General features: G+C 53.9%; 2 protein-coding genes across 2 annotated transcripts in view; both read right to left on the bottom strand.

Annotated features, from left to right (window-relative positions):
- Window positions 1-7,602, bottom strand: part of SFXN5 (sideroflexin 5) — a 67,752-nt gene extending 60,150 nt beyond the window's left edge. Inside the window, exons 1-2 of the mRNA XM_073002204.2 lie at window positions 7,414-7,602; window positions 1,477-1,545 (exon numbers count right to left, since the gene is read on the bottom strand). Coding sequence (XP_072858305.2) covers window positions 1,477-1,545; window positions 7,414-7,470 — 126 coding nt within the window. The 5' untranslated portion in view covers window positions 7,471-7,602. The remainder of the gene's footprint in view (window positions 1-1,476; window positions 1,546-7,413) is intronic.
- Window positions 7,603-10,348: 2,746 nt separating this feature from the next.
- The window catches only part of RAB11FIP5 (RAB11 family interacting protein 5), a 65,979-nt gene continuing 62,768 nt past the window's right edge, over window positions 10,349-13,559 (bottom strand). The window contains 1 exon segment of the mRNA XM_073002201.2: window positions 10,349-10,832. Within this exon segment, the coding sequence (XP_072858302.2) occupies window positions 10,617-10,832 (216 nt within the window). The 3' untranslated portion in view covers window positions 10,349-10,616.

Here is a 13,559-nt window from a genome sequence, read left to right as displayed (position 1 = left end):
AGAGGGAGGACAAAGAGAAGCAGCCCTTGGAAGACAACCCAGGACTCCCTGCTGCGTTTTGCCAGCCATCTCTGTCAGCCTTCTCTCCGCTAGCCCGACACAGTCTCATTACAAGGTCTAATTTAAGTCCTCTAATCTCACACTTGCCCACATCCAGGCAGGCACAGCCTCTACCCACAACGGGGCACCTGATCAGATCAAACCCGTCCAAGTTTTGCAGCACCATCGTCACAGCAAGAAAAAAAATTGTTGCTTTGCTGGGAACAATGCATTTGGAGCCACCAAAGATCTGAGCCATGGCAACCGAAAGGCCAGCAGATGCTTCGAGCACTTGCAGTTCAGAGCGTTCGCTTTCTTTGCCGTTCTACAAAGAGTTATCCAGCTAGAGATGAAATGCTTGCTCCCTGTAAGGATGCATCATCGCCCTGGCTTTTGGACTTGCAGGCCAAACTGACACCCAGGTGGAAGTAACACAGGGCAGACGGACAGTACGCAGGTACAGATCTATGGCAGAGTTACACACACACACAGCCCCTAATCTAACCTTCGCAAAGTGCACCTGTCCTTCACAGGGGGGTCACAGAAGGAAAACCCACATACTACCAGGACTATTCCATTTACTACTTCAGGTAGTAAGTTACAACCAGAGGAGGCCCACTTGTATCAATGGAACGTACGGAGGAATTGACTCACTCTACTACAGATTTACTACACTAAGCAACAGAACATCAGCCTATATGAAATTCAGCTGGCCCGAAAAACACAGGCAGAAGAAGACAACAGCGGCTGCCTCTCCTACACACAAATGGAGTATAGTAAGTCAGCCATCCAGGCTCTCTGGCTATCTTCTAGAGCCTCCTGGTGCAGGGGTTAAACTGCAGTACTCCAGCCAAAACTCTGCTCCTGGCCCAGGTTCAATCCCAGGTAGGCAGCTCAAGGTTCACTTGCCTTTCCATCAAGGTTGGAAAACTGAGTACCGAGTAGCCTGTATAATTAAACTGTAATCAGCCCAGTGACTGCTTTAAGTGCTATGGAGCAGTGTGTCTGTATATAAGCAGCACACTTTGCTTTCCTTTGCTAACAGATGCATTTTGCTGGGCTCATTCACAGACAAAAGTTTGTTACACATTTGGGGGCACAGCAGTCCTGCTTGGCACAAAGAACTGGAAAGGAAGTGATGGGGCTGATCGGGAACACAGAAAGCCTTTTGGCCCAGGTACCCTTCAGGGAACTGCCATTAAGCCACTGCACAAGGACAGGGAGAGAGATAAAGAACCTCAGGACCCTTCTGAGATCTCTGAAAACATCCTCCAAGAAAACAGCAAAGTTTAGCAGGCCGAGGTAAGGGACTGGGATTGGCCAAAAACGAAGCAAAATCCACCAGGGAAGGAGGAGGATGCTTAGCAGAGACCATCACGGGACAGAAGCTTTAGTTCAGCGAGTCTAGAGAATCTGCAAACCCTGCACCCACCTTACCTCTGTGACAAAGAGAGTCCGGGGGTCAATGATGTCCAGGAAGTGCCTGAATCGCCCATAAAACGAAGTCTGTGGAGAGAGAGAGAAAAAGGGCAGTCATCAGGCATCGGAGCAGGCTTTGCTGGACTGCACTGAGGCTGGCCTCTGTCCACCAACGGCAGCTCGGTGCACAGGGGTGACTGGGGGGGAGCCTTCCCTCCCCATCACCAGAAACCATTTTGGGTCAGTTGGGAGGGAACTGGGAGGGAACCGGCCCCGCCTACAGAACGCAGTGGTGGCAGACCACACGTGGCGGCGTTCGAAGGGGCCTCCGTTGGGCAACCCCACCAGTATCCACGGGCAGGACTCTGCGCTGCAGCTCCATGGCCTTAAGCTGGAATACTCTGGGCCTGGCAGAGAGCAGGAGGGCAGCCACTCCATGCCAACCGGGCTGGTGGCGCATCCCTCTGAACGGCCAACCTCTACAAAAGGAGCCGGGAGAGATATTCTCCCACAAATGGATTTTCACGAGGCCGGTACAGGAGAGGACCATCAGCCCTTTTAAGCACTTTGCTGATTAATCGCACATCTTTTAAACGGCAGAGGTCAATGCAACTGACAAAACCAAGGCCTCCGTTTTGAGATACTGAAAGAAGGGTGGCAGAGTTTGCCGTTCAATGAGGCAACATGGACACTCAGCACCTGCAGGCAAGGACACCTCCCATTGTTATTTTTCTATATTAATGCACCAGAACCAGAATGTCCTCAGAGTGTCAACAAAGGTAACCTGAACTCACCCTCCTTGTCGATTAAAACAGGCTCCTATCAATTCACCGATAAAGGTGAGCCGATAACTCATTGATTAAAAGAATTCAGGCTGGAAAAAACCCAAACGCCATCAATCAAATATAGAGGACAACCCCCCTCCTTTGGGGTGAGTGACCAGGCTGGGAGGAGGCCAGCAACACAAGGATGGAAAATAGGGAAGGGAACACCATCTCAGACATTCCTGTGGCACCTTCATCAGTTGTACATTTACTCTAGCCTGAGTCTGAAGGATCAGCAGTAGCCACCTTTACTCTGCATTTCTCGGTTGATGATTATCGCCTGCTAGCATTCCGTGCTTCGTGTGGCTGCTTAGGATTCCCTCCTGGTCTTTATTCATTTGCTTTAGCACACCTTAGCACTTCAGTCCAGGAAATTCTTAGTATCCTGCAGTAACGCAGAGGAAGAGCTGAATAAAGCTCCCTCCTGAATTCCCTTATGCTTAAGAAACAATGAAAAGGGATCAATTTGATGGCCCCTAACTAATATTATTATTGTGCCTTCTGCTCCAAGTGCCAAACTAGCTCCTGCCATTTCATGATCTGGTCTGTTGTTCGCCTTCCCCAGGATGGGGTTTCTTAGCAAGGCACCCTCACCTTCTGGGCCTTTTTATCCGGGGGCTCGTGGGGGCCGAGACACTGATCAGCTCCCAGAGGGAAGTGGCCTGAGGAGACGCAGTGGCTGTTCCTTCCTGACCGGTGCTGAATAGAGAGGGAATAGCACCTCATGGGGATTTAGAGACTCTACTTCTGTTAATGCAGCCTAAAATAGCATTCACCTTTTCTGAAGCCACATCACACTCTTGGCTCATATTCCGCTTGCGATCAGTTTCAGAAATTTCCTCTCCCAAATCTTCCCTGCTCCCCCATCATCTCAGAATTTGCTGAGGCGCTTCTTGAAGGCCCAGAAAGGGGTGACACCAAGTGTCCTGCAGGAAGGCAGGTGGCTAAGCTGCTGTATTCCTCCCCCCTCTCCAGGCAACGGCCCCGTGCCATGGGGTCGGGGGGGGGGATTTCAACTCCATGAAATTGCATGGCACATTTCAAGCAAGAATCCCTTCAGAAGGTGGGCAACGGTAGCCCCCCAGGTGGCACTGGGCCGCGCCGCCCCTCCCCTCCCCCCCTCCCTACCCTTGATGTGGGCAAAGGCTAATGGGCACGGCCCTCCACCAACGTCTGGAGGGCATCAGTGGCCCCCAACAGAGAAACGAACACTGGAATGCTGGTGGGCTGCCTTCTAGTTTCAGGATGAAACCAGGCACAGATGCCGTCACGTTGCCAGCGGTGGCTCTGGGACTCTGGAAGCGGCCTGACCTCCAGGCCAGCCCCGGGGCCATCCAGTTCAGCAGGGTCAACACGGAGGACTAGCTGGCCACAGCTGCCCCAGACTTCAGGCGAGGTGCCCGGGGTGGAAGCTGGGAGACGGCGGAGGCTCTGCCGCTAAGGTCAGGCCCCTTCCGAGCTGCTGTACGAGAGCCGGATGGGGGCCCAGCCACCTTCTCTGGCTCGCCTGCACAAAGGCAGCTCCAGACTTTGCCCCAGCAGGACAGAAACACGACAAGAGAGGCCATTCTGGGAAATTAAAAATTAAAAGCTAATTGCAGGCCAGGCCCCTGGCTCACCTGCCCAAGGTGGTGCTCCTTCCCTGCCTAAGACACCTTCTAGAACCTACCAACGGGTTGGTGTTTTTTTAAACAAGCTCCTTTAGTCCAAAGAAGGAGCCACAGTTCAAAAGACAACCACGGTTTCCCTCCAACAGTTATTTCCCTTTCCCTTCCCTAAATGTTGGTCACACAACTCTTCCGAGTGGCTATAAAGCAAGTTTTTGACCGGAAATCTCTTCAGCAGAAAGGGGCCTCGTGATCCTGGGGAGGGACAGACAGGCATTCACCTGCAACTAAATTCTTCATAGACTGAGTGGGATGTAAAGTCATTTTTTAAATAGCAAATCCACAGTTCCAAAAGAGCTCCCGTTCTGTGCTGCGAAGGGGGTCTCTGGGATTCACTTGGGGCTCCTGACCCTTGGGCTGGGGTTCTCCATCGATCCCGCCGGCTGCAGTGAACGGGGTTTGCCAAAACAGAGCCTTTTGCTTCTCAAGCACAAACCTCAAGGAGGAAAGAAGACGAGGGCCCATCATCTTGGCCTGGGGAGAGGGCTGAACGCCAGCACAAAGGCTGCACCGCCCACCCGGCTCAGCTCCCAGCCCTGGCTGATGCGCCGCTCTCTTCCAGGCGAAGGTGACGGTGGGAGGAAATGTGCCTTCTTCTTGCACGGGGGACCCGGGCCCAGAGGCTGAGCCAGAGGGAGCAGGAAAAGGGCCCGTGCTCCATTCCTGAGCGGGAGGAAGCGCCCTCTTCCCTTCCCTCGGGAGCAGGAGCAGTGCCTTGATGGCCCAAACATGGGACCCCAGGGAGCAGCACATTCGTCAAGAACCCTAGCAACCACCCGGGGTCAAGTGAGGTCCAACGAAAGCACACGCCACCATGGCCAGATCAGAAATCTGCCCAAGCAGCTGGCATAACAGGGTGAATTGTTGCCCTGAGAGTCAGGCCCCCTCCCAGCGCTTCCATCATCCTAAGATTCTTGCCAGAGGACGTCAAGCTGTAGGTGTGAAGACGTTAGGGCTGCTAATTGACCCTCCAAGATTCAAAGTCAAGAGGAAGAACAGCGATGGGTCCCTCCGTAAGGCAGGACCTTCAGACGACAGAGCCACTGGGCACCTGGGAGCGCAAGCCGAGCATTTAGAGGCACACGTGGCAACTGAACTTTGTACACAGTTTGGTAGAAAAGCCTCTCGTGGAGGGGGACGCAGCAGAAGACCCGTCTGCCGAGCACAATGCTAAGGAGTGACACAGCCACCTCGGGGCAAGGACATCTCTTCCGGAAGGTGGCCGAGGCCGGCGGGTGCTACCAACCAAAGCACAGGAACTCATTTCCGTTGCACACCCTCTAGGATGACTCTAATGGTTGTATTTTCCCCCCTCAAGGCCCTTAAGAGATGGAGGAATTGGTCGGGGACAGAAAGCAGGCGCCGCCAAGCAAACTGCGCATCCCCACCGGCAGGGCTGCCTGAAACCCTGCCTACCTGCCTGCCTGCTTACCTGCCCTGGAAAAGCTGGCCCTGCACTGAAGTGAGAGGCGCAACCAGCAGGCCACGATCCTTGGCAAGGCCGCAGAGAAAGGCAGGCAGTAGCTCTTGAACACCCTCTGCTCCAAAGCCAACCCCAGTTCCCTCTGCAGCCTTGAAAAAGAAACGGGTGGAGGGGAAGAGGATAGTTCCCAAGTAGCCATGAGGATGTATTCATATGCGACTATCCTCACACAGGTGACGTTAAAGAGGGTCCAGTCCATGGAGCTGGACGGTCCACTCACTGATCTGCCGTGGATGGCGCGATTCTACCAGTGGCTCCACAGCATGTGGTCCGCGAGCCACGCTTCAACCTCGCAGCGAAGCTTGTCCTCCTGCCAGGAGTGGGAAGTGGATCATGCGCTGTGGAGCCATGGGTAGAATCACGTCGTCTGCATTCGCAGCAGATCGGGAAGTGGACCGTCCGGCCCCATGGGGCTGGACCCTCGTTAACATCACTGAATGACCCCATCTCTTTTCCCAAGACCCCTGCTCAGAAAGGACTGCCAGCAGGCCTGCTTCCGCAAAACCAACCCAGAGGGTAAAGGCAGGGAGTCTCAGGGGGCTCCGGGTGCAGAACCTGCTCCTGCCCTTCTCAGGACTTCTCCTCCACAGCAAAGGCAAGACAGCCAAGAGGACTGCAACCCTAAGAAGCCCCTTGCAAGCTGGAAAAGCAAAGGGATTTGGTGGAAGGGAAAAATGAAGCACAAACATGAAGACACACACACACACCCTTTGTACAGGAAAACTCCTCCTCCTCCTTATCATCCCCCTTCCCCTAGCCCCAACCCAAGCCAGTCCAGGCAAGGCAGCCCTGGCCTGTCCTTCCAGCTCCAGAAGCCGGGCAGGTGTCACAAAGGGTCCAGGCAGCCACGTGGCTTCGGCTCAGGGAAAACCTCTTCTGCACACGGAAGAGCCTCTAGACTACCAAGGGACAAAGAGCAGCGGAAGGAAGGAGCTCTAGATGAATGGAAGGAAGGAAGGAAGGAAGGAAGGAAGGAAGGAAGGAAGGAAGGAAGGAAGGAAGGAAGGAAGGAAGGAAGGAAAGGGAATGGAATGGAAGGAAAGGGAATGGAATGGAAGGAAGGAAGGAAAGGAAATGGAAGGAAGGAAGGAAGGAAGGAAGGAAGGAAGGAAGGAAGGAAGGAAGGAAGGAAGGAAGGAAGGAAGGAGCTGACGGTGGGTGGAAGGAAGGAAGGAGCTCATGATGAATGGAAGCAAGCAAGCAAGCAAGCAGGGCAGGCACGCTGGCCAGATGCCATACCATTAATTGCTGCTCCCTTTGAAGACCACCCATCCCAAACCAAGCAATGGCACTGCATCTAGTGGCAGGGATAAAGATGGGAAGGTCTGGGAAAAAAACCTCAGAAAATTGGGGAAAATACATCCCCCCCAGCCCCCCTTTTTCCCCCCTCCAAAGCCATTTGTTTTATCTTGGAAATCTCAAAAAAGTCCGTAATATGCTCTTTTACAATGATAAATAATAGATCAATGGCATGGTACTCAAACTACATATACCACGTTAAGACCTTAATGAAAGATTTCTGAAACTTTATCTATTTAAAATCCTCCTAGAGATGTACCATTTCCGAAAATGTTCATTTTTCCAGGAAAAATAAACTGCATCCCGTGGCAGGGAGTCCCATAGAATGGTAACACCCTTCCCGCGGCGGGACTCGAACCGGTAGCCCACAGCGCGGAAAGCTCCGCCCCTCCTCTCTGTCCGCGCCCCCGCCCGCCGCCAATCACAGGCTGCCTTTCGGAGCCTGAAAAGGGCGGGAATCCAAGAGGGAGAGTGGCACTGCGCAGACCCAATCACAGGGCCGCCTAGGGAGCTGGGGGCGGGGCTGGCCTAAACAGCGGCGGCGGCGGCGGCGGGGTTGCTGCCCTCCGGCGCTGGCGCCCCCTCGCGGAGCGACCCCGTCTCTGTGGGCCAGACCCCCGGGAAACGCCACCCCCCCCCGCGCGCCGGGCCCCCGGTTCGCGACGCGGGGCGGCGGACCCACCTGCTCGAAGCGGGGCTTCCCCAGCTGGAAGGGCGGGAACTCGGCGCTCTCCGCCATCCCCTCACGGCGCGGCTTTAAACAGGCGAGTCTCCTCCGCCGCTGGGCCCCGCCCCTTCGCCGCGCCGGGGCCGCCTCCCATTGGCTGAGGCGCACCGCAGCTGCCGCAAGGGTCGACGGGACGTGTAGTCTCCGGCGGCAGGGAGGGGGGGAGAGAGAGAGGCCTGACGGGAAGGGCAGTTTCGCGGCCGGGCTCTGCCTCGCTTGGAGGGGAGGGTACCCGAGGGAATCCTGGGAAACGTAGTTTGGGGCGCGCGCGGGAGGAGCAGCGTAGCGGAGGGCCCGGGCGCCGCCCCCCCCCCGGAGGGACTGGGCCAGGGGGAGGGGCAGCCGCGCAGCCCCTGTTGCGCGGGACCCTGAGCCGCCGCACTGCGCTCCCCTCGCCGGATCCTAGCAGCGAGCGAAGCTCCTCAGGGGACCCCGTGACCCAAAGGCAGGCCACGCCACGCCCCGCGGAGGGACGAGCCCCCACCTGTGTTCTGCGCGTGCGCGGTGGGGGCGTGGCTTGCACGGGGGTGGCTCCGCCTCCAAGGGCTTCCAGCGCGGGCGGGGACTCGCGAGGGGGAGGGGGAGGGAGTGCGGGGGGGGGAAGAGAGAGAGAGCCGGGGCTCCCCTCGCCGCTCCCTCGGGCTCCCTCTGGGGCTCCTTTGCCACCGAAGGGGTGGGGGTGGGGGGGATTTCCCTCTCCCGCCGCCCCGCCTTGTGCGACCAGGCAGCCAAGCGGGCAGAGGCAAAGCGGGGGGGGGGGGGGGAGGGGGGGGGAGGAGTACGGCAAGGCTGGATATTGTCCCCCGGCTTATTCAACTTATATGCAGAATACATCATGCGGAAGGCTGGACTGGAAGAAACCCAAGCCGGAATTAAGATTGCCGGAAGAAATATCAACAACCTCCGATACGCAGATGATACCACTCTGATGGCAGAAAGTGAGGAGGAACTAAAGAGCCTTGTAATGAGGGTGAAAGAGGAGAGTGCAAAAAACGGTCTGAAACTCAACATCAAAAAAACTAAGATCATGGCCACTGGTCCCATCACCTCCTGGGAAATAGAAGGGGAAGATATGGAGGCAGTGTCAAATTTTATCTTCCTGGGCTCCATGATCACTGCAGATGGTGACAACAGCCCCAAAATTAAAAGATGCCTGCATCTTGGGAGGAAAGCTATGACAAACCTTGACAGCATCTTGAAAAGCAGAGACATCACCTTGCCAACAAAAGTCCGAATAGTCAAAGCTATGGTTTTTCCTGTCGTGATGTATGGAAGTGAGAGCTGGACCATAAAGAAAGCAGACCGCCGAAGAATTGATGCCTTTGAATTGTGGTGCTGGAGGAGGCTCTTGAGAATCCCCTGGACTGCAAGGAGAACAAACCTATCAGTTCTAAAGGAAATCAACCCTGAGTGCTCACTGGAAGGACAGATCCTGAAGCTGAGGCTCCAGTACTTTGGCCATCTCATGAGAAGAGAAGACTCCTTGGAAAAGACCCTGATGTTGGGAAAGTGTGATGGCAAGAGGAGAAGGGGACGACCGAGGATGAGATGGCTGGACAGTGTCTGCGAAGCAACCAACATGAATTTGACACAACTACGGGAGGCAGTGGAAGACAGGAGGGCCTGGCCACTTAACGACCAAACAACACAACAACAAAGGGACAAGTCTCAAGCACCTTCTTTGTGCCAAAGGAGGTCTTTGGGGAGAATAAAAGAGGGAGGCGGCAGGGCTGTAAATCACAAAAGGATTAACAGAAAGCAAAAAGGAAAAGAAAATAGCAATTTACCCTTAACACATCAGGATCCAGACCTGGCATGCTCTGGTCCATGGGGTCACAAAGAGTCGGACACAACTAAACGAGATGACCAGTGTGGGGGGGGGCCAGCGGGGGCAACACCGTGGCTGTGTCTTTGACGGGGGTGGGTGGGGTTCCAGACCTGCCCTCTTGGGGTGGAGGCTTCCGGGGGGGGGGGCAGGGGAAAAGCCCTGCCACCACTGGGCCCAGACAGAGGTGGAATCGCCAGACTTCGACTCACGGTGGCCTTTTCGCGAGGGTTCCTCTGATAAAGAAGGAAAGGAATCGGGCCCTTAATTGTATCAAGGCCTCCACCCACATGGATAACGGCGCCCTTCCTGGAGTGGCAGGAGACGGGCGGAGGGGCGGAAGAGCAACCCAGGGCCAAGAGGAGCTCAGGCCAGCCCCGGGCATCGGCGTACGGGGGGGGGGGGGGTGGCGGAACGGAGAACAGCCTCCCTCCCTCCGGTCTCAACCCCCCTCCCCTATTAACTGCCCAGCTGTCAAAAGCTCTTCTGCCCAGGGACCCTCCCTCCAAGGAGGAGGAGGAGGAGGCAGAGAGGAAGGGAGTCCCAGCCAGGGCAGGCGGGGGCAAGCATGGCATTTACAAGCAGGCATCGCTCGGGCTCCCGAAAAAATCCGGTGGGGGGGCGGGTGGGCAGAAAGGGGTCCCAAGGGAGAGGCAGCCTGCCTTTGCGAGGGCCAAAGGGAAGCTGAGCCATAGGAGCAGGGGGTTAAGGTCCCCCACCCCAGAGGCAAGGAGCCCAGTGCCGTGGTTTTTTTTGGGGGGGGCTCTCCTGCTGGCTATGAGACCTGGGATGCTGGAACACGCCCTCCCCTGCCTTTGGGGGAGCCCTTAAATGCCCTCTTTGGTCTGGTCAATGGCACCCATCCCAGCCGGGGGGGGGAAGACCACCTCACTTCTTTTCATGGGCAGGATTCCTTCCCAGGAAGACTCTCCTTGGCAGCTACAAGGGCCATTCCTTGCCTGCCCCACCCATGTGGGCTCTCGTGCTCTCCCCCTCCACACACATACACACACACACACACACGAGGACACCAGCAGACTGAAATCCCAAAGAAAGCAACCATAATTTTCTAAGCAACAAATTCAACCATTTTTTAATTTTTTTTCCTTTAAAGTGCTTAAAACAGAACATCTTTTTCTTAAACAAACATCCTCCCGTGGCCAAGAGGAGAGGCAACAAGGGTGCACATCTGCGCAGCCTCTCCTTGGGGTCTCAAGCAAGGAGAGGGGGCACCCAATGGGGGGGGACAGAGAAGGTGGGGGGAGAGGGAGGGTGGTTTCCTGGGAGAGGCCGAGCGGTTGGGGAAGTGGGCGGGGGGGGGGTGGAGTGGATGCTATTCGGTGGCCTCCGCCTCTCCTCCGAGAGGGATCTGCAGCAGGGTGGGAGAGTGCTCCATGATGCGCACGAGCAGGCGGTCGATGTAGCTCTCCAGCTCCAGGATGCGGTCCTGCCTCTTGCCCAGCTCGGCCTCCCGCTTCAGCAGCAGCTGGATGAGCTCATCGTGGGTCAGGTGGTAGTACCTGGCTGAGGGGTCCAGCGCCGAAGGGTCCTGTGGGAGGGGAAGCGGGGGGGGGGTCAGAGAGGACAGAAAAAAACAGGGAGTGAGGCAGGGGGTGGAGGAAATGGCCACAGCTCCAGAGTCTCCGCAGGGCAAAGGCCAAGAGGTGCGATTCCCAAGACTGGCCCATCCGAGTCGGTCCACCGAGTTGGTCCATCGTGTGAGGAAGGGGGAAGCCAGCACGAGGCACCGCAGGAAGCTTGCCAACCCCCCCCCCCCCCCGAAGGAGACCCGCTTGATTCACCACTGCCTGGAAGACCCTGTTGATTTCTCCTCCCCAAAGCTGGGGAAGTTTCTTTTCTTTTTTCCCCTCTTTTTTTAAAAGCAAATTGTTCCAGTTACTTATTATGGTAATTTGGAAAGCACCTCATTGCATTGCAGTCTATCCAGCTAATTATTTTTCTGCTGCTGTTTTTTTTAAAGCACAACCTCTGTGTCCAGTAGGAGAAAGGCAGAAAATCCTGCAGTCCTGTCAAAATGGTTCTAAAATGGGATTAAAAAGTAACTTTCGAAAGTAACTAGAAAGCATTAACCATTACGCTCATCCAACAACATAGTTCATGCTTGTTCCAGTGCAGTTGCAAAGTACTTCCCTCATGCCCTCATCACTTGAAAAAGAGAGAAGTTACCTCCCTGTAACCACGGTTCTTCTAGTGGTCCTCTGTGAATGCACACAATTGGGTTTTTCTGCGCCTGCGCTGAACCTCTCGGAAGTTTCTAGAGCTGAAAGACATGTGATTAGTAGGATTTTCCCCTCATGGCGTGCATGCTCCACTCGCCAGAGGTCCCCTCAGTTCCTGTAAGAGTCTGCTGTTTTCGAAGAACTACCGGTATATTTAAAAAGAACGTGATGGACAGAGAGGAGGATGGGCGGGATGTGTGGATTCACAGAGAACCACTAGAAGGACCATGGTTACAGGGAGGTAACCTCTCTTTCTTCTTTGTGGCCTCTGCGAATGCACACAATTGGGTGACTTGCAAGCTGACTTACCGGATGGTGGGACATCATGGCAGAAGAGATGTCAGGACCACTCTGGCAAAAGCAGCATCATTTTTTTGCTCGGACATCAAGGCGATAGTGTCTCACAAAGGTCGATGGATTAGACCACGTAGCTGCACGGCAGATGTGAGGGAGTTCAATCCCACGCTGGAAGGCAGTAGATGTTGACAGCACTCTGGTAGAATGGGCCGTTAAATGTTCAGGAGGTGTTTTGCCCGTTAACTCATCCATCCTTTTTCAGTACTGTAAAATATCTGGAGTAGAAACCATCATGCAGGTCATATGGAAGGACTGTAGTTATGGCTTGTTTTTGGAGAACAAGGGAAACTTCTTGAAGGACTGTCGAATAAGGGGCATTTTTAACTTTTCCGATCGGTCGAATAGTTTTCAATTCAGAGAGGCAACTATTTTTAATGATAGAAAGGACCCATTGGTCATTAGTTATAGATTGCCAAGCATTAAAGAAGGGATGTAATCTTGTTTGGAACCTGGTTGAAGAATTGAGAGTAGGTGAAGGGAGTCTATGGGTATTGCTTACTCTTCTTTTGAGGGCGCCGAAAGGGTTGGCAGTGTGGTTGCTGTTGCTGGGTTCAAAAGGACGATGGAGCCGATGTTGAGGGTCCCTGAAAAGATCTGTCCGATGTTTGAGGTTTGTATTGTTTGTATGGTTGTTGAAATTGTTGGTATGATTGCTGGTAAAAAGGTTGTCTTCAATATTGTGGCTGTTGGTATCTGTACATTTGCTGGGTTGAGTAGGATCGAGCTGTTTTACTGATCTTATGGAGGTTGTCCATCACTTTGTCAATTTTTTCATTGAACAGTCCAGCCCCATCAATTACGGTAGATCCTCTATTCTAGATCTGGTATCGTCCGATATCCCAGCAGATCAAAGCCACGCATGACGCCGGAGCGCAATAGAGGTGGTCACAGCTTTAGAGGCGGCATCCACGATATGGTGAGATGCAGTCCTCTGTTTGGCAAGTGTGGAAGCCTCAGTATGGATGTTAAGGGCTTCTGACTTAGTCAATTCTGGTGTTGTTTCAAGTACTGGGAGAATCTTGTTCCATAGTTGCCTATGGTAAGCTCCCATTGCAGCTTGATAGTTTGCAACTCGCCTCAAAAATGACGCGAGGGAATAAAGCCTCCTGCCTTTCTCCCTTCTTTGTTTGTAGGTGCAATTGAGGATCTATTTTGGGCTCTTGATTGGTTTGACTCTACTATTATGGAATTTGGTGTTGGATGTTTGGTGAGAAATGTAGTATCTGCACCGTGGGCCTTGTAATGATTTTCGATACATCTGGAAATTTCTAAGGAAGTGGGAGGTTTGTCCCACGATTCCTTGGTCAAATCAAGCATAGCCGGAATGAATGTCAAACTGAGAGGGGGCATTTTATCTTGATTAATATCGTCAAACACCAAGTCCTGCTTAGATGGTGGTGGTTCCTCAACTTCAAGTTGTAAAGATTTAGCCATTCTCATGACTAGTTTAGAATAAGAGGTGAAATAGTGAAATCAGAAGTCGGTGTTGGTAAATTAGATGGTGATTCTTGTGATACATCAGAGGCAAGGTCCTGAATCGATGGAGATGATGAAGGAGATTGGTGTTGAGGTTTTAACATTGATATTTGCGTGGAGGAAAGAGGTTGTGCTGTGGGAACCATCTGTGTGGAATATCTCTCCGTGTTAGTAGGCAGAGGAGGGGAACCTTTATAAGTGGT

Source organism: Pogona vitticeps, chromosome 5 (genome assembly GCF_051106095.1).
Source record: "Pogona vitticeps strain Pit_001003342236 chromosome 5, PviZW2.1, whole genome shotgun sequence".
NCBI lineage: Eukaryota > Metazoa > Chordata > Lepidosauria > Squamata > Agamidae > Pogona > Pogona vitticeps.
This window is presented reverse-complemented; position numbering and strand designations above follow the sequence as displayed.